We start from the raw sequence: 25,822 nt of genomic DNA on the forward strand, positions 1-25,822 counted from the left end.
TAGATGTGGTCACGAATTCTCCAAAAGCCAAAACTGGTCTGCTATAAAAGCGTCCATGTTGAAGTAGTGTGAATAATTTCAGTCTCATGCAGTATTTGCAAACTACAGAGAGTGGAAGTATGTTACCAACCCCCCCCCCCCCCCCCCCCCCCCGACAATCAAATGGGTCAAAGGAATGAAATCAAATTCGACGTTATGTCTTCGCTAGGTTGTAAAAATAGTGGTTCCTTAGGTGGAGTGGCATTAGGTCACTGGCCATAAGATCAGCCAGCTTTATGACAACTTCAAATGCTCACAAGGCCAATTTGGCCTTTCTTGAATTAACTTTATAGCCATTTATAAAATTCTCGTTTAACCCTATGACTATTTCGGGAAACAGCCCATATAACCATAACCATATATAACAATTTAAAATCAGCACAAAAGCAAAAACTTTCTGCAGGATTGGTTAGACGTTTAGTTGAATATGTTGCTTTTATTTCAAAGGAAAACTCATTGGACCAGAATTAGGAAAAGTTGCGCCGTAGGCGAAACAAATAAAACATAACTGCAATTCAACAGTTGGAAATGCCAAATACAGCAATTGATAAAATGGGAATGGTCAAAATGTCAATATTGTACACATTCTAAAAATTTTAAATTTGAGGTTGTTACCATTTCATATAGAGTGGTCATACGTCAAGAGGTGCGTCTTACAACGTTCCACCAACTAGATGAGTCCCAGTCAACGTCAGCCTGTATTTTCGCATAAGTGCTTCAAAGAGCTCCGATGACCCATCGACGGGAAATGTTTGGCATAAAAAATAAACTTTTGTGTTCCCTCTCGAACTACTATACACTTCAAACCTCTTCTTCTTAAGTTAAAATAATTTCGAACGGAACGAGCCTTTCCAGTGTCTGTGCTAAGATTATAATTGCCACTCGAACACATTTGATAGCTTAGACTCCCTTTATTTTATAAAAAGTACTGTACTTACCCCTGTTGTTGTTGTTGTGGTTGTGGTGATAAGCACACTCCCCGAAGGTTTTGGGGATTGTTATCGATGCTGATGGTCCTTTGTCGGGTATAGTAGAACCGGTATGGGGAGTATTATCGATGTTGATGGTACACATAGACTGAATAAGTCCGTTGTGTTACCAGAAGTTTGTTTTAACGACCAAACTGAAAAATCCTATCAAAAACCAGGACCTATGTTATAAAATAACTTCGTCCTCTTGTCAAATACAAGAAGCTTCCTAGGAGCATAGAAAGTGCTCGATCGTTTCCTCCTCCAGCCCGCACTTCCTACATCTGTTATCACTGACCCAGCCGGTCAGTTCCGGTAACAAGCATCATATAGGTACTAGCCCGATCATCGCGGGAACGATTTGGTATGACCACATGCAACTTTCTAGGCCATACCGCCCTACCACCCCATAGATCCATCAGGAGTTCGGGGTCGCCAGAGCCTCGGCTGTTCATGGAACAGGATTCGCCACGGGTAGGTGAGGATGACAATTGGGTTGGAAAAGCTGTGTATTACGCTTGAGAGGGTTTCCCTACACAACCCCTTGAATCAAATTTGGGTTTTAGTCGCCTCGAGTATATTCTAAGCCCCCAAACCCGCTGGAGGATTCAGAACCCGATCACAATATAAAGACTTCTGCATCACGTAGCAAGACTTTTCATTGTATTTAAATTGTCTAAAATAAGAAATTTAGCTTATATAAGGAAACTACTAGATGGTGCAGGGAGCGGGTTATTAAGAGATTTTTTGAGAATTCATAACGAACAGGAGAAATCTTACGATCGAATTTTAAGTAACTTTTCATTGAGCTGGAAATTGGAAACTTTGCATTCAGTTCTGTGGCCCGTGAATAAAAGGAGAAACAATTTCCGCTCGGTGGCTCTCGGGTCGGGATAATCAAAAATGCATGCGAGATTCAGAATTTCTCGATGGCTATTGTATTTTCTGGCTGGCTAGAGGCTTAAAATGTTAAACTTTTTTACGAAACTTAAAGAACTGCAATACCTATCATAAAAATTTCCGGTAAGATGGGCACAGGTCGGATAAATAAAAAGTACGAAAAGGGAGGGCAAATTTTCCAATAAATTTTTTTAGGACTTACCATTGAATTACAAACTTCAAATTTTACACATAGATCAGAGCATTGAGACAATGCAAGATTTGCTATCGCTTTTTAAGTAGCTTCCCAGTAAGCTAAACTCGAAATTTAAAAATTTGCCCCTCGGCAATGGTTTGCCTGTTGTTATAGCGATAAAGACAATCCCCGAAGGTTTTGGGGATTGTTATCGATGCTGGTGTTCCTTTGTCGGCGGTACGTTCCGGTCACAAACACCATTAAGGTACGCATCTCGGAAACGATTTAATATGACCACATTGAACCTTCAAGTTCATCCTAGCCCGCCGTGCCGCAGTGGTCAGGCAAAGTATATCTTTGCCATGAAAAGCTTCTCAGTGATCAAATGAATTTCATCAGCCTTGCAGGTGCCGTTCGGAGTTTGTATAAAAAATGTAGGTCCGTCCAGTCAATTTGTAGGAAAAATTTAAAAGAGCGAGACGCAAATCGCGCCAAGAATTTCGTATTTTTTTCCTGTTCTTAGTACGTGGGCGTTGCATCTCCCGCTTTTCCAAATATATCTGGATTTGGCAGCTTCCAAATAATGTTATGAGCAACACTGTTCCTCAATTATACGAAAAATATTTTTCACGACTTAAAGTATACATCAGTATAGCTCTTTCGAATGTATCCAGTTTTGTTGAGCGTCAATTTTAAACTTAAGATATGTACTGGAGGAAAGCTACACCTTGGTATATATACTAGCATACCTGACAGACTTTGTCCTGCCCGAAAATTGGATTGCAAGAATGTAAAAAAATTGTCATCCTTCTTTCCTTATCCGTTTCTACTTCTCCCTCTCTTTCTCTATCTTCCTCTTTTCGTTGGTATTCATGTTCTTTGGCCTATATTCCACTACCTCATATATAGAACTCTCTGGTTCAAATATTTGCGGAAACTTAGAAAAGTTGAGCTTTTCTAGTAGGAAGCGTGGTATCGGCCACTTTTCCACATCGATTTGGATTTAGATTAACTTATGCGCTTCTAAAAAAGTTATGGGAAACAATGGTCCCCAATTACAAGAAAAATCTGCTTCACGCCTTAAAGTATGCAATCAGTATTATTTATAACGAGCCGGACCCGTGCGCATCTTGCGCAACCAATATAAAAGTATCTTGCCAAATATCAACAGATCAGCAGTTCTATCAATCAATTAAAACTTACAGCTTGCGCTGCCATCTGGCGTATGGTAGCAACTACCGGTAATGCAGTGCAAATATTCACAATCCTTTATTTTTAACAAATTATTTTAATAAAATATAGCTAAACAAAAGCGCCACGAATGTCCATCTTTACAACCAAAACTTTGTTTATAGATTTGGATTCCAAATAAGAGCGAAAAAGGGACTCCTACATAAAAGGGGCAATTAGAAATAATATATATGATTAAGCTCAATGTAGCCAATCAAACATTTTTGTTTCATACTTTAGAATGTTTGATACCAAATGTGGGGGCTTAGAATATACCCCCGGCATGTATACCTAAGAGGCGACTAAAATGCCAAATTGGCTCAAGAGATTGCCAGCGCAATATAAAGTTATCCAACCCAATTGTCAACCTTACCTACCCGTGGTGAATCCTGTTTCTTTAACATCCGAAGCTCAGGCGACCCCAAGTTCCCTACGGATCTAGGGGGTGGGAGGGCATTATGGCCTAGAAGGTTTCATGTAGTTATACTAAATCGTTCCCGAGATGGTCGGACTAGTACCTTAATGGTGCTTGTTACCGGAACGTATGGCCTTGGGGGAGTGTCCTTATCGCTACAACAACAACAACCACTATATTTGAAAGAGTGAGTAATTTGAAGTTCTTCTATCTTCAAATCGATGTTTTACTCAGGGGAATACTTCGAATATTATTTTAAGCCATTCCAAGACCCCTCTACTGGAAACTTTTAGCATTGCTGGGAACATACCATCTGGGCCCGGCGATTTAAACTTAGAAAGCGTCTTCACCGCGCATTCGATCTTGGTATCGGTCACCAAGCTCGGCACTACCCGCTCCGTGATCGAAGTGTGAGTGCTGTTTGCTGGCTCTTCTAAACCATCTCTCGATGGGAAATGTGTATCGAAAAGCACCTCAAGGAATTCCTCACTATTACGTGACCATTCCACGTTGTCTTTCTTTATAAGTCCCTGGACTATGTTTCCCCTTGCTAGGACTTTTTTCAACCGCGCTGTTTCGCTGGCTCATTCTATGTCCGTAGAGACTTTTCCATGAGTTTCTCTTCGCCCTGGTAATTTCACGCTTGTAGATCCTCAGTAGATCCCGTCACGACACGCTTCGTTTTCCGCGGTCTTTGCTAGCTTACACATTTCTTTCACCTGTCTTCTCAGAAGATTTAGCTCGGTAGTTCTTGGTCAGCGACATCCCGCCGCCCTCCTATGAGGCGAAACGGCGTAGATGCAGTCCTAAACCGCTCCGCTTTATAGTCGGGCTCTATGGAGTTCGGCTAAGCCCTTACACAAACAACAAGGCTCCTACTCTAGTAGTTAAAATTTGGAGGACATTTTTTCTCAGCTTGCGAAGCGTAACAACTGCCATGCAAAAAGAGGCACTAAAGCGACGCTAAAAAACAGTGCTAAGTGATTCAGAAGTCGAATCAAAACGAAGTATGGGGAAGGCGTTTCATTTTTATATTATGGTATTCTCAAAACGTCAAAGAGAAACAATGTGGGCAAAGTGTTTTTGTATATCCGATTTTAGGTCTCTGGTACGCTTGAACAATTTACATTGCCTTGTTTATAACAATTTGTCGTCAACTGCTGACAGTTTGCACTTTTCTCATCCTTTGGTTAAAACCTCTCACTGTCTTAATAATTTTCTTAACAGCAATCTATTTCAGAACAAAACTTTGATAAGAGCTCTGAAAGCTAATTTGCGATGGGGCTGTATTAGTTCAAATTCTAGTTTTTATACAGTCAGCTAAGATAAATCAGATGAATGCTTTAAAATTTCGCAGAGAAAGCTACTCAAGGTAGCCTAGAAGCTTCAACGTGGTCATATGAAATCGTTACCGAGACGGTCGGTCTAATGTGTAAATGGTGCTATATTCCGAAACCTACCGAACCTGTATCCCGTAAAGGACAATCCTCTTAGTAAAACTTCCAAATCCCTCGGGGAGTCTCCTTATCACTTCAAGAAGAAAAATAAGCGAAAGTTGTTAAAACAAAGTATGATTGTACCTGAATAATGAGTGAACAATTTACTCATACAAGAATCTTAATTACCTAAGAAAATATTCTTCTTTAAAGCAGTATATTTGGTTAACGCTGCCATTTAGTGGTTAGAGCAGTTAGTCATTCCTAGTCTTGTGGTTAAGAATATGTATTTGTAAAATATGTCAAAATTTCTGCAGTAGGTGTTGATGAATAATAAGTTGCATCTGGAATCGCAGCCGTTGTAGATGAAAATCTATGAATCGGGAACGGATGCAGGTGTATAAACTGGATACATGTTGTAACCAGTATTTGGTGGGATATTCGGTGGGCTAGTCGGTAAGTAAGTTGATGTGTCAGTTGGCGGTGCACTATTTTCCTGCATTTCATGCATTGTTGATAGCGTAGACTCTTCAGATTCTAATGACTTCGATTCGGAGGATGATGATGAGTAACTCGATGACATATCTGATATAGACCTTGCATACAATAATGTCGAATGACGATTTGGTTGCGCTGTTAAATTTATTGGATTATTTTCAAATCTTAGATTACTTCGTTCTATAGTACCTGAGGATGATGCCTGACCTTTTGAAGTACACAGCAGTAATGTAGCTAGAATACTACAAATATTTACTATAACTGAACAGTGTAGCCGATGTACTGCTGTAAGCTCCATATCTAAGATATTCATTCACGATAGGTCCAGAAATGGTTTTTACATTAGAAAGTTTTTTATTTAGAATAATTGTTGCTGCCTTTTATACACAGCAATCGATATCATTGACAAATTATATTAATAGCCGTTTAATGCTATTATATACGGTTATGATAGCAAGAGCGGCCAGTAGTGTGAGGCACTCGTTTAGAGACAAGGAATTTTTATCGAAATTCTGCAACGCAAAAAGGGCGGTAACGTGAGTTATAAATCGAAGAAAGTAACAAAAGCTCCTGCAAACATCGTTGAAGGGATGACATTCTCCCTGCATGTAGTCCTACCAACTGCTAAGCAAAGAAAAATTGATGAGTGTTCTCAGTGACATATGGGCCAATCTAGCGAAAAAGAAACCTCGTAAATTAGTGGAATTAAAATATGATGCAGATATATTTCCTAATCAACTAAGAATCCAAAATTTTTATGTTTTTTTTTTTTGTTTCTTATCAAAGATAAAAAAATATTTACATTGCGACAGAGAGTTGAAATTCATTGTACATTATATGCTTCCATTATAATTTGTTCAGCTCGTTGCATGCTAAAATATTCCCTTTATTGTTTCGTTTGTTAGTAAAATATATAAGTACTAGGTCTTACTTTATAACGAGAATATCTTCATTTTCGTACTTAACCTTTAAGCATTAAGTATATAACTATATTTCCCATATAAATTTTTCCCTTCGATAACACGGGCCAACACAAAATTTGACTTTGACTTCAAGGCATTAAATTTCAATCCTTTAGGTCGTAATTTCACGAAAAATAATTACATGTGGCATGAAAAAGTTTGCTTTCCTATTTAGGAAACCGCTTGAGCGAAATTTTTCAAAATCTGTGGTTTTAATTGTTACTTAAAAATGAAACAATTCAAATGAATATTTTTACTAAGTTTTAATATCGAAATAACTTACAAAAAGGTGGAAAATGGTTTAATAGTGTACACTTTAACATTTTATTTTATATTCATAGGTACTATCCCTCAATAAACCCCAAATATAAGCTCCCATCATGCTTTCATTATATTGGCTTTGATAACGTTGTTCGAAGAAGAGCCTAAAAGATCTGCTTTACTTTTTGATAATTTAAATCTCTAGTCATATCACTAAAATCTTCACTAGTGATGCAATAATTTTTTGGTTGTTCTGGTGTCGGTAAGAACTCCTTATCTGCATTGCTTTTATAAGAACTAAGAGATGATCCACTCCTCTGCGATAATTTTTTCGGTGGCTCTGGTACTGGCCGTGTCAGATCGTGTGCGACTGGAGCAGAAGAAGATTCAAGATTACGATATTCGATAGGATCATATGTATTTGAATAGCGAGCTTTGCTCATATTGCTTTACACAATGGTTTTTGTTATTGATATTAGAGAAAAATTGTAAGTTTACAAACGGCGATGGTTACTGAGACATGTTTCTGAATTTCACTTCTTCATCAGCTAGCTTTTCGGGAGCGTTGAACTCGAATCTCCAACATTCATATCAGTTCAAAGGCAGATGCCTTTAGCTGCTAAGCCATATGAATGTCCCGTTGTTCGCTGTACAATTGTTCTCTAAGAGTTGCCTTTTTGTTTATATACCTTTTGATCACCATGTAGACACATACACTCTGTATGTAGTTTATTCCTGATGGTGTGGATATGATTTTTAGGCGCGCTTTTGAAAGCTGAGTAACATTTGTTCGGATTTTTACAGTATTTGTTTTTAATACTTCCGCTGTTACTATTATATCAATATGATCGTATGTATTTGATTAGCGAGCTTTGCTCATGATATTTGATAGGTTTTGCATTTTTACCTCTACGTCTTTTACTCGGATTCTCAATGCAAAAGTAGCCGTCTTTAACATGGTCTTTTGGTTCTCGCCAGATTCTTGGTGTTGCAAATTACATAGATCTTTTCTCACCTCGATACCAACCTAAAATACAGAAAGAGAAATCAATATGTCTACTTTATTTAATTTACTGTTGAATAAAATTTGCTTACCTTCAAAATATCTTTTACAATAACTATGTGTGGTCCATGTCTTTTCTTGATTCCAAACAGGACAGCCAAAATATGCTTCGTAGACTTCACAGAGGATGAGAGATGTATTCGATTCATATTTTATATCTAGAACTTTAACTTTAATTTGCCCACATATATAACAAGAAGCGTCAGATTCATATTTACACTTTCTCAACGACATTTTAGGTTATTCTAGATTTGTACAAAACACCTGATCGTTGTTTAGTTATCACTCTAGCGCCATGAGTATTTTTACTATAACTATTACGAAAGCAAACTTTATACCGAAAAAAAGGTATTTTCTTTTCGTTTCTGTTTATAATAAAACAGAAAATCATGAAATAAACTTTAGGACAAAGAACAAAATAAGTAATTATGATAAAATTTTACATATGGAATTTTTTCATAGAAAAAGTTCCACCTCTAGAGTGTAATTTCTAATTGGAAGCACGAAATCAAAGAGAAACGTGAAAATTTCACACTCGCAAGCATGATACAAAAAATGGAGGTAGTTCCATTTAGTGTCACGTTAGCCACTTGACTTTTGCGGGGACGATGACAAACAAGCTACCAGATTGAAAATGTTACGAATTTTTTATATTTTTGATGGATTTCATATTAACGGATACGACTAAATTACTTTCATAGTTATTTTAATAAAAAAGAAAAAAAACTGAGCCGCATGCGTTGGAAATATTATATTTGGAAATATCAGCCTAGAAATGGTTTTAAGTTTTACGAGCTCCCGAAAAGGAGGTCCTTATAAACCGACACAGCAATTTCTTGATAAATTGGCTACAAGTCCTCTTTTTTATACCTTTCGTTAACATGAAATGGTATATTAACTTTGGTCCGATGTTTGTAACGTTTAGAAATATAGAAGATAGACTCACCACTAAGTATAGCGAATTGATCAGGGCGACCAACTGAGTTGATATAGCCATGTCCGTCTGACCGTCCGTCTGTCAGTTTGAACGCAAACTAGTACCTCAAATTTTGAGATATCTCAATGAGATTTGGCACAGGGTTGTATTTTTGTATTATATTAGACATTTGTCGGATCCGGTAGGATCGGAGCACTATAACATATATCTCCCATACAACCGGTCGTTCAGATAAGACGATTTTGGTCATTCCTGCCGCAATTTAGAAGGTATACACGTGAAACCCGGTGATATATATTCTAATATATCATAGAAGATATCCTGAAAAAATCACTTTGATCGGAGCTATATATAGTTATATACCATACAACCCATCGTTCATATAGAAACATTTTTGGCCATTTCTCCCTTAATTTAGAAAGTATAAACGTGAAACTCGGTGATATATATTTTAATATATCATAGAAGATTTTCTAAAAAAAATCACTTTGATCGGAGCTATATATAGTATATATCCCATACAACCGATCTTCAAATAGAAAGATTTTTGGCAATTTCTCCCTTAAATTCCAATATAAAACCGTTAAACTTGGTGATATTTATTCTAATATATCATAGAAGATATCCTGAAAAAATCACTTTGATCGGAGCTATATATAGTTATATACCATACAACCGATCGTTCAGATAGAAAGATTTTTAGCCATTTCTCCCTTAAGTTCCAATATAAAAAAGTTGAACTTGGTGATATTTATTCTAATATATCGTAGAAGATTTCCTGAAAAAATCACTTTGATCGGAGCTATACGTATATAGTATATACCTATCCCATACAACCGATCGTTCAGATAGAAAGATTTTTGGCCATTTCTCCCTTAGTTTCCAATATAAATACGTGAAACTTGGTGATATTTATTCTAATATATCATAGAAGATTTCATGAAAAATCATTTCGATAGGAGCTATATATAATATATATCCCATACAACCGATCGTTCAGATAAGGGGGTTTTTTGTCATTTTTTTTATATTTATCTTAAAATCGTTTAGGTATGTACAGTTCACTATATATTTCTTATCTTATACAGCGCATTATTTGGAGATTACGAATGGGATACGATTATTGCTCAGCCCCATTCATGAAAGGTATGAAGTCTTCAGCACAGCCGAAGACAGTCCCGTCCTTACTTGTTTATGTTTTGTTTATTGTATAATTCAAGCGTTGCACTTTAGGAGGGAATTGTTAAACCATTTTTTAGGGAGAACATTTCCATGTAGCTCTGCTAGTTAGCCACTAATTATGAGTGTTTCTGCCCGTTGTACCAGGGGTCACCGTTGGGCAGCCTCGCCTATACACATTATGTGCCCTTTTAGCATTGAAATAGGTGAGCAGATTTTGGAGGTACACTTTTTCTCCACATGCCTTGCGAAATATCCACTGTAGAGGCATGATAATAGGGCCATGCTAGAACAACAGGATTTTTGTGTATTTTTTTCTGTCTAGGGGTCAAGCTGCCATAAAGATGTGGTCATTATTAACCAATGTATGAGCCATTATCCGCTATTTTTCAATAAAATTGCATGTTTTACTGTATTCTCAATCGATATATATGCATATTATTATTGTCTCAGATGACCATTTGCGTTTTTATCCTAAAGGACATTTCCATCTCGAAAACCCACAATTTCGCCTTAAAGAGTAACGGTATGGCAACGTTTCTGGCAAAACAAAAAACATTATGAAACTTCAAAAATCCCCAAATATTTCAAAAAAGTTTGAGTGGAACTACCTTCTTTTTTGTATCATGCTCGCAATTATATCACCGAAGCAGAAACATCGTTTTTTGTTACAGATGTCCGCATAATTATTACATATTCGTTTTTATGTAGTATGTGTTTGCTTAAAAAAATGTGAATTGTGTGACTTAAAAAATTATGTTTTCTCTGTTTAAATCAACATTACTTTATAAAAATAAAAATTTTGAAATAATGTGCAATATAAAAGTTGAATTTACCTAAATCATCATAGTCGTATGATGTAACCATATATGTAATGCTCCTGTATTGCTACAAAAGGCTAGGTACATTCCCAAACATCAGAGTGCCTATATATTGCTGTTTAAGCGTTTTTGTTTTTGTATTGAATAATCGAATGTACCTAAATTTAAATTTTTTCTTGTCAAACTTATGCTGCTACAATCACAAAAATTTTATAGGCTGTCTTCTTTTGATTTCGAATTTAAAACACATTGCGAGCATTTTCTATTAGCAATATAGGAGTATTACATATATGCATGGCGCAACGATACAAGGTGGCAGCATGGGACAGCTGATTTTAAGCTTTTTTTATTTGATTTGATACATCAAATTACGGCGCAGTACGATTTTGACATTTGTCCATCGAATTTACAAAAACAAAGTACATGAAATTTTTATTTATGTTTGTAGGTATGTCACCATGCTGCCACCTTGTATCGTTCCGCCATGCATATATGGATGTAATTCATGATTCAATTACTAGAGGTTTGTTCTCCAACTGACAGCAGAGCTTTGACACTCCCATATTCTAAAATCACTCCGGGTTGCATTTCTGCAGGAAGGAAAAAGGGGAATAATTTTTCCCCATGATGGTAGGAATTGTAGTAGACTAGTATGAAAGGTAGTATGTTAATAGTTATCAATTTTGCATTTTAAAGTATATATTATGCTGACACGCACAGACGAAATAAATAAGTGCATATGTATAATTGTATTACTGTACCTGAATAATTGGCCTGCACTACTTTTTGCTCAAATAAAAGATGATTGTTTAGTTTTTTCAAGACGATATAGTTTCAGTTTTTAATATTTTCTTTAGTTATTAATGATTTTACACAATTCACTTTTTACAAACATTTAATAATAAATTAAATTAATTTCAATATACATATATTCAAACTAAATTTATGTACATATATACACGATTGGTATGCAAAAAAATCCAAAAGGAGCGCACCCGCGATTGCCGGCTATTGGTTTTTGACTAGTTCGTTGCAGTGCATTATTTAGGGCGATGGTATTGGTCGTGTTGGCGCCTTTCCACTCGCGGCGCACGGCTGCGCATAAGAAGTTCGCCGCCGTTGATATATTAGCCGTGTTTTTTAACACGCATATATCCGTTTACGCTTAAACTTTATATGGACTGCTAAGCGACAAGCTTTAAATACACCTCTGAAATTGCTGCGCATAAATTTTGTCCTACTAAATTTCAATACTCAGATGTAACTGAAAAATGTGTTTATGTTTCACCCTCTACACTAATTCTATGTATTCTATGTGCGTCCACAATTCATCGCAACTGATTCAGCTATATGCTATACCCTATGGCCATCAGAGCATTGTGTCTCCGCTTTTCGGTACACCATGTTGCTGTAGCTAGTTGTTTAACCACAGCCGCTAGATGGGTCTCCTCAGTTTTATCTAAGCGAGGATAGGCGTTTTTTTTCACGCGCAAACGAAACGTATACGCGTGTAAAAAAAACACGGCTATTGATAAAGGCGGCTTAAACAGTACCATACATATACTTTCGCGGGGACTGCGAATCTTTGCAACAAAACATGTGCAAATTCAAGCTTTTCAATGTTTGTATATGTACTTTGTATTAATTTCTTACAAATAAATAATTCTTGTATGCTCACATTGTCCGTTTAGTGCACCGGTAAGCAAGACAAGATTTTTACAGGTGCTAGGAATGCGAATTGGAGAAAATTCGCTTCAACCATTCGACAGAATATGAACAAACCTTCAAATATTCGTAAACAGTTTCAATGGAAAAAGTGATTTTATTATAAATATTTTCATTAACATTTTAATTTAAATTTTATTTTAATATCAGGTGTGTACATATGAAACCGGTATTTTTTATATAAAAAAACACATTTATCATTCAAGGTTCGAATCGAGCTCAAGACACATTTATTTCAAAAGAATGGTAAAGAATATTTTATTCAATGTAAGCGCCCTCGCTAGCTACACATTTTGACCACCTGTCAGGCAATTTATGGATACCTCGCCGAAAAAAGTCTTCGTTTTTTGAAGCAAACCAGTCATGGAGCCATTTTCCAACATTTTCGAAAGAAGTGAAGCGCTGTTCGCTAAGTGCGTGCCCCGTCGATGCAAATAAGTGAAAGTCGAATGGAGCCAAGTCTGGTGAGTACGCAGGGTGGGGTAGCGGTTGCCAGCTGTACGACTCAACCATTTCCCGAGTCTGTTTTGTTCGGTGTGATGGTGCATTGTCATCGAGAAAAATCACTTTGTCATGCCTAATTTCATATTCTGGGCGTTTTTGGCGCAGAGCACGGTTAAAATTGGCCAATTGTGGTTGGTAGCGTTGACCATTAACAGTTTCGCCTGGTTTTAGAAGCACATACCAGATTACACCACGCTGATCTCAGAAAATACAGAGCATTGTCTTTTTTCCGAACCGACTTGGTCTTGGGGACGAATGTGCTGGTTGGCCAGGGTCCACATACTATCTCTTGCATTTGGGATTCACGAAATAAATCCACTTTTCATCGCCAGTAACGATCCGATGCAAAAACGACTTTCTTTTTTGTCTGGCGAACAGCATTTCACATGTTGTTTTCCGGTTTTCCTGCTGTCTGTCGTTCAGCTCATGTGGCACCCATCTTCCGGTTTTCATGACCCTTCCCATGGATTTCTGGAAATGGTTGTCTGAGACACATTTAGTTGTTTTGCGAGCTGTTTTGCGTCTGACTATCGTCATCCAGCAAAGCCTGCAATTCGACGTCCTCGAACAATTTCGGTGGTTTGCCACGGTCAGCGTTTCTTACATCAAAATTACCACCTTGTTGTTGAACCACTCATTATACTGCATACGACCAAGAGCGTGCTCTCCGTCAGCTTCGACAAGCATTCGATGGGATTATATCGCCGAAGTACCCAAATGGAAGCAGAAAGTTAATGCTCCCGCAAATCGTTGTTTGAAGGCACGTATTTTGACATTTTCAAGAGCGAAAAAAAGCACGATGTTGTATGAAACTTGAAATGTTTGGTATTGGATATTGTTGACAGATCATAAGACGCCAACTAGCGCCAATGGTAAGCTTTGACTGTTCCTACAATTGTGTCTACTGACCGCTAGATGCCAATTTCGGTTTCATATGCATACACCTGATATTGTTAATTAGGTATAAGTGAATTTTAAAATATTTGCTACAACTTGGTTATTTTAACTGAAATATATATTATGTGTTAAATAATTATCCATTTACAATTTCATTCTATGTTATAATATAATTATATGAGACTTAATTCTAAAATCACAAAACGGCCTGGTTGTAAAAGGCGATATGCCTCCCATAAGACCTGAAAATAAATAAAAATGTTTACCAATTGCAATAATAATATATTGGACATAGCTTTACTACCTTATCAATATGCCTAGGGTGTGGAAACTCTACAAGTTGCGCTCGAAAATGTTAGTTGCTCGTCGGTTTGTTGAAAAGTGTCCAATCCGGTATCACGATTGCCGTTAAGGATTCAGGTTCGGCCCTAACCTCAAGAAGTTCATTTCGAAAATTGGTCCGATATGGACGAGTATCAAGGGATGCGCATCACTGTCAGCTATAAAATCCAATTGCGAAATTTGAAGTCGCAGTCTTAGAAACAGCCGAAAAGCGCCCTTTGGCGCGATCAACAATAAGCCAGCATTGATCGCTAAAACTGTGCCACGAGAGTCATGACTACTAGTAGATAATTGATAGCAACTGTAAGTCACATTTGTGCGTGACTAGCATGGAGCCACAAATGATTTGAAGAAATCGTGCCGACGACGAGTATTAGAGTTAGCCCAGAACAATAGCTACGAAAGTGTGACCATTTACAGTTTTTCTCCCTCCTTCCGCAAGGAGCTACTCCTAAAATTTTTTGAGCAATCCGCGAGATTTTGAGGCAAAAACCGCGGATCCTTCCAAATGGCCGAAACGTGTCGATTTGCTTAAATACGTATAAGCAAAACCTTTCCAAATATTTTTATCTTTTTTTTACAAGCCTTCCAGATACACATCCGCAACTGTATGATATTGTTCCAGATCGCCAAAGATATTATTGACGTCAGCAGCATGTTTCCATATTCAATAGTTGTGGACAATGTGTTATTCTGAAGTCCAGCCATTCAGTTTAGAAGTTCGTGGTCGACGAAAACCTCTAGAAGATATTCCCCAAATGGTCCCGATATAGTCTCAAAAACAAACCCAAAATGATCTAGAGATCGTCCCGAAATGGTCACATAATAATCGCGAATTGGTCTACGGATAGTTGCGAAATGATACTGAAACTATGTGTTTACTTATTTAATTTTCACGGCATAATAGAACACTAAAATATATTTGATATTAAATACCTTTTAAATAATTGTACAAGATTGCATTTATGCTGACTTTCAATAGCGGCTGCCTTTACTTTTTATTGATTAATTAACTTCTTTATGCGTTGGTACATTCGTGTTTTGAAAAAAAATTTTTTTATTTCGATTCCTGCATCTACGTGCTCTGAACAATCAAGGAGTTTTTGCATATAATTTGCGCATGTATTTATTTTATCACCATTAAAAGAAGTGAATATCGTCTCAAGCCTTTTAATAGTGTTCATAAATTCGCTGGACGGCTTAGTTAATGCTCCCATTGACACTTCGTCTACATACGTAAAAGTTGCCGTTTTCGTAACTTGGTTTGATAATCCAAGTTTCCTTATAAGGAAGCCTGCAATATATTCCAATGCGTTTTCATGAAATTCGCTTATTGCGATGTCCTGTAGCATCTCTTCTGGAAATGTCTACTCATCCGAAAGCTAGAATTCCTTCGAAACCACCTCTTCATCAGTAAGAATATTTTTAAGGCTTTCCACAGATGTGTCACTGAGGCGAATTCACTCAGTTTCTTCGGACTCTACATTTCCACGACCAGCTAGGTACTCAGTACTGCGTGCTAAAATTAGGTACATATTGTGCTTAAATAAAGTAGAGACGGGGCTGTCTTCGGCTGTGCCGAAGACCTCTTGCCGTTCATGAATGGAGCCTAGCAATAATCTGATGAAATTGAAAAAATTCATAAAGTCTGAACAATCACTTTGTATGGGATATAAATTATATACATATACGACTGATTTCTATGATTTTTTCAGACAACAAAGTAATCCTTATATGTAAGCATCGTGAGAAATGTTAGAAGCTAATAAAATAATGAAGAAATTATGAAAATCCTGTCATGCGAAAATCGGTTTTATGGGGAAACATATCCTACAATGGTCCCATACGATTGGTTCCGACAGATGATTAATCGGACACCCAAATATATCCGCTTATGAATATGAAGATGAAAATTGGTGGCTTCTTTGCGTTCAATGAGACAGGCAGAAGGGCATTGTTAAATCAACTAAACTCATCATTCTCATCAATTCTGAATACTTATTGCAGAATCTATCTATTTTCCTTTCAGCACATAGAATTTTAGAGGATCGGATTAAACTAAATAAACGATTTTTTTCATGAAAGGTGTTGAAAGAAATAATTGTGAAATGTTACCTAGCAAATACTTTCGTAGTCGGTATTTAAAATGCATAGGGCTGTGGTTGTCAAATAGGCCACCTTTCGCACGCAGGGCGCCGAATAAATGCTCAAGAATGTCTTGATTTAGTCTGTATGTTAAAATATATTGCAGATCATACCTCTCCCTCACGTGGTCGTACAACCCCCTTAGTGCATTATTGCTCAAAGGAACCCCTTTTCGGAATGGTAGCAACGACCGTCGACCATGTGCTCTCATGTTTACTATATATTCGTCCATTTTTGCCAAAATGTGCAACTGCTCTCAAATATTTCCATTCCGAAAGGTTGCTTTGCTGGATGTGATTGAAGCGTGCTAAAATTAGTGTTAAACACGTTGAACCAATCATTAACCGTCGAAGTGAATTCGGCGGTTTCCACATGATTGTATAAACCACACCCGAGTTGATACGAATGGCACTTGCGACACTATGCGAAAACAGTTGAGCAGCCAACTTGACTTTTTGACGGCCAGCGTGGAACCAGCGGATTTTGGAACGATGGTTGTTCTGAAAAAATTTGTTAAATATTTGAACTACAAAAACAAGAAATATTTAAATAGAGATCAATATACCAATCGTAACGTTAAGCTCTTTCCAAAAAGAAATATTCTTTGAGCCCATGTCGGAGACAACTCCGACCATTGTATATCCCACTGCTTGAATTTTTATACTCAGTTGAGCAGAGCTCACAGAGTATATTAAGTTTGATTGGATAACGGTTGGTTGTACAGGTATAAAGAAATCGAGATAGATATAGACTTCCATATATCAAAATCATCAGGATCGAAAAAAAATTTGATTGAACCATGTGTAAGGTTCCATTCGTGGAACATCTACCAAATGATGTGCGCTGCTTAAAACTCTTGTAAACGACGATGCTTGTTGGCTTGCACTTTATGGTGATGAAAGTGATACTCCCTTTAACTTGAGCAAAACTTCGATTTGCTCCAAGTTTATTTGATGCACTTTGCACGTTAACACGTCCCCGGTCGCTTTAGCCGTCGAGTTGCTAATTGCATATATAAAAAGTATTCATCCACTTAGCAATCAAATGCTTTTCCAAAGGAAACCCAGAACACGGCAAATAAAACAAAAGATGTCAAGTTGACTATATTTTTAATTTTTGTTTTCTCGCACTTGCTTACGTGCCAAATGTCCAAATTTTATAATGGCCGGTCTTTTTCTGCCGAGCCGAATTGCTCTGTTTCCAAATTGTCCCAACACCTGTTGTCCGTTTACAGTAGACAATGGGTGTTGCAGCAATTTGGAAACAGGGTGACATTTTTATTATTTATTAAGGCTGCTGTTACATCATCCTTTTTGGGGAAAAAGAAGAAGTGACAAAGTGATCAATTTTGTCACATTCTTCTTTGACCAAAAACTTATAAAAATTGTTGCGAACAAACGAATATATATTTATATTGGGGTGTTCCTCCCCTTTTTAATTCGTTGGTTCGGAACCATTTTTATTAATAATTGAAAAAGATTTTATACATCGAATAGTTAAATTTTAGTTACATTTTTATAGTTCATTGTAACTTAAATAAAAGGTATAAATATTAATAATATTTTAATTTATGACAAAATATGTTGAATGTTTCTTTGTAAATATTTACGTTTGATATATCCAATTTTAGGTTTTACATTTTTATTACATATTATATGTGTTTTTTTTTTTTTGTTTTAGCCATTAAGAAATACCATTTTTTTTCCTTAAATATACAAAATTGGGTGCTATTTTCCTTTTGTTTTACAAGTTTTTGTGCCTTCGTGGCTGCTTAATTACTAGTAAAAAAATTTTTTTTGGATTTTTTTTTTTCAAATTTTAAAGTTTAATCAAAACATTAAAATAACGTTAATTTACTTTACTAAGGCGGTTTTTATGTACCACTTTTTCTTTGTTTTTAACTTCATCGAAAATAGTTACATTAGGTTGGTTAATTTTAGTTATAATAAACGGACCTTGATAAATATTTTCGTGCTTATGATGTGGTTCCTTTTGTAAAAGTACTTTATCTCCGATTTTTACAATTAGAGGTCGTACCGTTTTATCGTACAGTTTTTACTTTGTAATTTATTTTTATTAATTAGATTTTGTGCGTTTTCTGCATCCTAAACTTAACTTCTTTGGCATAGTTCTCGACATTATAAATTGGGTCAATTGTTTCTTTTGTCAATTCATTAGCAAAATTGCCTTTTTCCCAAAGACTAACTCGTAAGGCGAAAATTGGTTGTCGAAAACTGTGCTACTCGTAGTATTGTGTAGGAAAGTAAAGTATTTTAAATAAACATCCCAATCAGAAAAAGTGTCTTTTAGATATGCACGTAAGTATTCATTAAAAACTCTATGATTACGTTCAATCGTGCCAACAGTTTCATGATGGTATGCATTTGAAAAATTATGTTGAATATTTAAAAGCTTTGTTAATTCTTCGAATAATTCACTTTTAAATTCAGTACCTAAATCTGATTTTATGGCATTCATTGTGCCGTAAGTTAAAATGAATCCTTCAAAAATAGCTGAAGCGATTGTTTTTGCCGATTTGTCTGGTACAGCGACTGTTACCAGGTATTTAGTCATATCGCAAATCATGGTAAGTGCGAACTTGTTACCATATTTGGACTCAGGTAGGGGTCCTATAGTGTCAATTACTAGTATATCAAATGGTTTACAAGGAGTTGGTGTTAAAACAAGTTTTTCTTTTGTTTTAAGTTTAACCTTGTTTAAGAGACAATCCTTACAATTTTTGATATATTTCGATATATCACGAGTCATGTTCTTCCAATAAAATTTTGTTCGCAATTTTGCGTAGTCTTTTCATTCCGCAATGTCCACCAGAAATGGGATCATTATGGTAAATTTTCATAAGCTTTAATTTTGTATCTTCGTCTGTTACTGTCTCCACTGGATCTGTTAAAATAATTTCTAATGATTTTAAAATTTTATTTCCAATATTTTTGAAATTTGTAATAGTATAATGTTCGAACATAATATCGTTTTTAGGCCATTCAATTTTCTTAATCTTGTGTTTGCCGGCTTCTGATTCAAGCCTCGAAAGTAATTTCTCTAAAGTCATTATTTCGTTAACAAGTTCAAAACTAAGTAACTCAAGTTTCTTATGTTTAATATGCGCAAAAATTCTTAAATTTGTTGTTTTATTATTTTTATCGTACGTAATTGCGGATCTTATTCGTGGGACTTTTTTCGAAAAATTAAATGAAAATTTATCGTAGACATGTAAAGTAAGTTGTTTTCCGTCGTTTTTGTCTGTTTTCCTATGTAAATTTTTGTCGTTTGCCTTTTTTGTCATGGCTCTTGTCTGTACTGCCAAAATTTGTTTGTTAGCTTCTTTAATCTCATCGATTGTTATACGCGATAGTGCATCAGCACACACGTTTGATTTACCTTTTGTATATACAATAGTAAAGTTATATTCAGATAGTTCCAGTCTTATTCTTGAAAGTTTTGAAGATGGGTCTTTCATATTGAATAAGTATAGTAGAGGTCTATGGTCTGATTTTACAATGAAATGGGTACCATACACATATGGTCGAAATTGCTTGATTGCAAAGTAAATGGCTAAAAGCTCTAATTCTATAATGGGTTTTTTCTGTTCGGCTTTATTAAATGCTTTAGAAGCGAAACAAATTGGTAAATCACTACCTTGTTCTTCTTGACTCAAAATAGCGCCACATCCAGTTGTGGAAGCGTCAACTGTAATAATGAATTGTTTAGTAAAATCTGGATATTGAAGTAATTTTGGTGAAAGTAATGCTGCTTTCAAAGATAAAAATGTAACTTCTGGTCGTAAAAAGTTGCATTTATTTGGGTTAAGTTTGAGGTTAAAAGATCTACAAGTATCGAAGACTTTTGAAAGATTTTTAATGTGGTGTGCTTCGCTACACCCTATGACGATAATATCGTCGACGTACAAAAATGCGACATTGGATGGTATACCCGAAAAAGCTATGGTCATCATTCGCGAGAATGACTTAGGTGCTATATTTAAGCCGAATGGAAGCGCTTTCCATCTAAATGCGCTACGGTCAGTGCTGAAAGACGTAATGTCACGAGAGTCAGGATGCAAGGGGATTTGATGAAATCCTGAAAAAAGATCTAATGTGGAAAAATATTTTGCTCTACGGAGATTGTCTAAAATATCGTCAACTCTAGCTAGTGGGAATTTATCCACAATGAGTTTTTTGTTTACTGCGCGAAAATCTACGCACATGCGATATGCTTTTTGACCATTTGTATCTCTCTTTGGGACTACAATCAAAGGACTATTGTAATTCGAATAACTGGGTTCAATCAAATCGTTATCTAATAATTTATTTACTTGGCATTTATTTCTTCGCATTGAGAGTATGGCAATCTATAGTTTTTAACATATACCGGTTCGTTGTCTGTCAGTCTTAATTTTTGCTCGTAAAAGTTATTTAAAGTCATTTTGTCCGTGTCAAGAGCGAAAATGTCAGCATAATCTATGCAAAGGTCAATTAATTTACTATGAGCATGTTGAGGTATTTGGTTTTTTAAAATCGAAGTTAGTTTTTTCGTACGTTCGTCTTCTGTTTCTGTCTTGTTAATTGTATAAACATTGTAGTTTGAAAGTTTTTCTGTCCGAATACCTTTTCTCTTCACATACTTTATATCATCCGTGGTATTTATAACTTTAATTATAGGGTTACTGGAATTAACAATGCACCTAGCTGTGAAAACACCTTTTTCAATTTCCTGCGAGTCCAAGAAAAGTGGTTCGGGTGAATCCCCTAAATCAAAAGTCTGAATATTTCACATCTTGGTGGAATGATACAACTGTTCCGTGTAGGATTGGTATCGCAACTTTTTCATTACCTACCCAAAAGGAAATACTATTTCTTTCATAATTAATAATGCATTTGTTAATTTTCAGAAAATCTTTACCCAGTATGCCATCGGATGGAATATTAAAATTTTCATTTACTACATGTAAATATGATTAATAGAAAAGTTAGGAAAATTTAAATTTACGGTAATTTTACCTAAAGTGGAAACTGAATTGGAAGTGACACCGGTAATGTTAATAATGTCGTTGGTATTTAAGGAAATATTTCTGTCTAAACATGATATTTTTATTAAGGAAATGTCCGCTTTTGTGTCTACTAGGAAAGAACAAAATTTTTGTGACTCGTTTAGTTGTAATTCTATAAAATCAGAGTATATTTAAGCCGAATGGAAGCACTTTCCATTTAAATGCGCCACGGTCAGTGCTGAAAGACGTAATGTCACGAGAGTCAGGATGCAAGGGGATTTGATGAAATCCTGAAAAAAGATCTAATGTGGAAAAATATTTTGCTCTACCGAGATTGTCTTAAATATCGTCAACTCTAGCTAGTGGGAATTTATCCGCAATGAGTTTTTTGTTTACTGCGCGAAAATCTACGCACATACGATATGCTTTTTGACCATTTGTATCTTTCTTTGGGACTACAATCAAAGGACTATTGTAATTCGAATAACTGGGTTCAATCAAATCGTTATCTAATAATTTATTTACTTGGCTATTTATTTCTTCGCGTTGAGAGTATGGCAATCTATAGTTTTTAACATATACCGGTTCGTTGTCTGTCAGTCTTAATTTTTGCTCGTAAAAGTTATTTAAAGTAATTTTGTCCGTATCAAGAGCGAAAATGTCGGCATAATCTATGCAAAGGTCAATTAATTTACTATGAGTATGTTGAGGTATTTGGTTTTTTAAAATCGAAGTTAGTTTTTTCGTACGTTCGTCTTCTGTTTCTGTCTTGTTAATTGTATAAACATTGTAGTTTGAAAGTTTTTCTGTCCGAATACCTTTTCTCTTCACATACTTTATATCATCCGTGGTATTTATAACTTTAATTATAGGGTTACTGGAATTAACAATGCACCTAGCTGTCAAAACACCTTTTTCAATTTCCTGCGAGTCCAAGAAAAGTGGTTCGGGTGAATCTCCTAAATCAAAACTCTGAATATTTCACATCTTGGTGGAATGATACAACTGTTCCGTGTAGGATTGGTATCGCAACATTTTCATTACCTACCCAAAAGGAAATACTATTTCTTTCATAATTAATAATGCATTTGTTAATTTTCAGAAAATCTTTACCCAGTATGCCATCGGATGGAATATTAAAATCTTCATTTACTACATGTAAAGTATGATTAATAGAAAAGTTAGGAAAATTTAAATTTACGGTAATTTTACCTAAAGTGGAAACTGAATTGGAAGTGACACCGGTAATGTTAATAATGTCGTTCGTATTTAAGGAAATATTTCTGTCTAAACATGATATTTTTATTAAGGAAATGTCCGCTTGAGTGTCTACTAGGAAAGAACAAAATTTTTGTGACTCGTTTAGTTGTAATTCTATAAAATCAGAGTAATTTAAATTTAAACAATAGATGGCTATTGGTGAGGGAAGTTCGCTTACTCGCTTAATTCGTCCTCCCTCAGTGTTCGCTCCTGAGGGGCACTAGCATTTAAAGCGCGAACGTTTGCGTTTCTACCTCTACCGTTGGATGATCTAGAATTGTTACCTCTATTGTTACCGCTGTTTGTATTTGAATTGGAATTTGGACGTATATTATTATTGTTGTTATTTCGGTATCTATTTCTGTTATCATAGCGATATCTCTGATTATTGTTACCGTTATAGTTACTATTATATGAAAATGAACAATTATTTCTATAAAACCTCGATAACTACCACGTGAATTTCTGAATGTGTCGCTACCACGTGATCGAAAAGCTAAAACCTGACGCTCAGTCACTTCATTGTTTTGTTCTACAATTAATTTTGCTACCACGTCTTTCGGATCTGTAAATGCCGTTGAGGCTAAAATGGTTTTTACTAAATTTGATTTTGCATTTAGACGACACACGTTAACAGTTTGTTCGACTGCCATTTCATGGGCTTTTGTTTGAGTGATCCCTTCAATAATAAGAGACCGCTCAAGTGAATCAGCTAAATCTTCAACTTTTTTGGCAAAATCTGTATAATTGTTACCGTTAACATGCAACGCTGCAATTCTCCCTGCTACAACTTTCGAGTTGTCTGGTTTTATCCTATTACGTAGAGCTGTTTTAATTTCATTGACTGTAGTTACTTGTGTTGGTATTGCTTCACGAGCTTTACCCTCTAATTTTGATTTTAAGAACGCTATAAAAGTATCGGTTAAATCTGCAGTAGCGAATTGTTCGAGTAATGCAATTTTGTCTATGAAAGAATCAAGTGCTAGTGGATCACCCCTGTAGTTTTCTCTAATAGAGTTAGCACATGTGTTAATAAAAATTCTTTTATCCTCTGGGGTTGCCATGACTTGATCGTTAAGATCTGGAGCTGAATTAGAAGGTGAGGCAACGTTTGTACTAATTGGATCGTTAAGATCTGATTTTAAAGTAGGAGAAGTTGAAGCTAATATTTCACTATTTGAATCGTTAAGATTTCAAACTAAATTAGAAGTTGAATTTTTAATGGAAGAATTTTCGAAGCCTGGAAAATCTGTTGATAAAGAGAATCTATTTTCCTGGTTTGTGACTTTTTCGGTCGATGATGAAGCTAAACTTTCGTACCTTGAGCCTGATTTATCTGAATCGGATTCTGAATCTGAAGTTTTTTGCACTTGTCTACTACTTCTAAGGTTGTACATATGAAATTACTAAAGCACTTGTTTGAATGTTGAATTTATATTTGAAGTTAAATTGTTGAGGAAAAAGAGCGAAGGAAAAATTAAAGAAATATTTAACAATTTATTAGAAGAATTAATTGAAACTGCAGTAAATTTTTATGAAAAATTTGTAAAAAGTAATTGAATTCAAAATGGCTCAAAAGTATGTAAGTATTAATTGGTAAAAATCTTAAAATGTACTCACGGACGCACCGCTTTATTCAAAAAAATCTCAATTTGGTTTTTCACGGAACCACCGCATGTATTAAAAAAATTTAATTGGTTTTTAACGGAACCACCGCATATTGTCAAAAAAAATTACTTGGTTTTTAACGGAACCACCGCATGTACCGAAAAATTAATTGGTTTTTCGAAAACCACCGTATGTATCAAAAAAAATTAATTAGATTTCTAACAACCCACTGTTTATCAAAATCCAAAATTTATATGAATGCGAAATTACTTTTTCCTTTAATTTTGAAATTTAAAATTTTTGATTTAAATGCGAAAACAACGAATTTTATACAAGTTTCATAAATATTTTAATATGCATACATAAAGCGTAAGAAAAATACCCGTAGGCAACATGTTAAATACATATATGTATACTTATTTTTCTGGTCACTGCTGCTGCTGCGCTGGCAGACCTGGATCGCTGCTGGTGTTGTTGCTGCTGCTGGTATGTGTCTTCGCGTGTTAAAGTTGGTGGTGGTGGAAAATTTTTGGAATTGTGTATGTGTATGTTTTTGGGTGCCGTTACCTTCGCCGTTATGCGTGGCGTGGTGCGAGTGCCGTTATGTAAAATTTATGGAATTTATAAAATTTTGCGTTGAATTTTCATTATTAAATTGTATTTTAATTTTGCTGAATTTTGCTTTTGTTAAATTTTGATTAGTAGAATTGTCTTTGGGGTTTATTAAACTCAATGTAGAAATTTTGTATTGTCGTTTTTAAATTTAATTTGTAAAATTGAATCGTAGAATTGTTTAATGTTGTACTAGAAAAACATATTTTAGGTTTGTTAATATTTATTTTAAGAAATTATATCGTAGTTTAGTAGAATTTTATTTTAGAAAATTGTATATTGAGGTTTTGTTGAATTTTATTTAGAAAATTGCATTGTAGTTTATTGAAAATTTATTTAGAAGAAATTTGGTTGAATTTATTTAGAAAATTATGCCGTACGTTTTTTCGCACCACACACACTTTCGCTTTTCGTCCACTTGAAACAAATTTTTCCACTCACCACTGTTAAAAAAAAGACGTCCGATTCGTTGCGTTGACAAAATTGAAAAGGCCGAGGCTCCAGCCTCACGGTCGCCATGTAAGGTTCCATTCCTGGAACATCTACCAAATGATGTGCGCTGCTTAAAACTCTTGTAAACGACGATGCTTGTTGGCTTGCACTTTATGGTGATGAAAGTGATACTCCCTTTAACTTGAGCAAAACTTCGATTTGCTCCAAGTTTATTTGATGCACTTTGCACGTTAACACGTCCCCGGTCGCTTTAGCCGTCGAGTTGCTAATTGCATATATAAAAAGTATTCATCCACTTAGCAATCAAATGCTTTTCCAAAGGAAACCCAGAACACGGCAAATAAAACAAAAGATGTCAAGTTGACTATATTTTTAATTTTTGTT

General features: G+C 35.5%; 1 protein-coding gene across 1 annotated transcript; it reads right to left on the bottom strand.

Annotated features, from left to right (window-relative positions):
* Window positions 1-5,363: 5,363 nt before the first annotated feature.
* Window positions 5,364-6,001, bottom strand: LOC137243420 (uncharacterized). Its single transcript, XM_067771188.1, has 2 exons — window positions 5,851-6,001; window positions 5,364-5,796 (listed from the first exon to the last, which is right to left on the bottom strand). Exons 1-2 carry the CDS (start codon window positions 5,972-5,974, stop codon window positions 5,537-5,539), a joined length of 384 nt encoding a protein of 127 aa, XP_067627289.1. The 5' UTR covers window positions 5,975-6,001; the 3' UTR covers window positions 5,364-5,536.
* Between the last annotated feature and the right edge of the window lie 19,821 nt (window positions 6,002-25,822).

Source organism: Eurosta solidaginis, chromosome 1 (genome assembly GCF_040869045.1).
Source record: "Eurosta solidaginis isolate ZX-2024a chromosome 1, ASM4086904v1, whole genome shotgun sequence".
Lineage (NCBI taxonomy): Eukaryota > Metazoa > Arthropoda > Insecta > Diptera > Tephritidae > Eurosta > Eurosta solidaginis.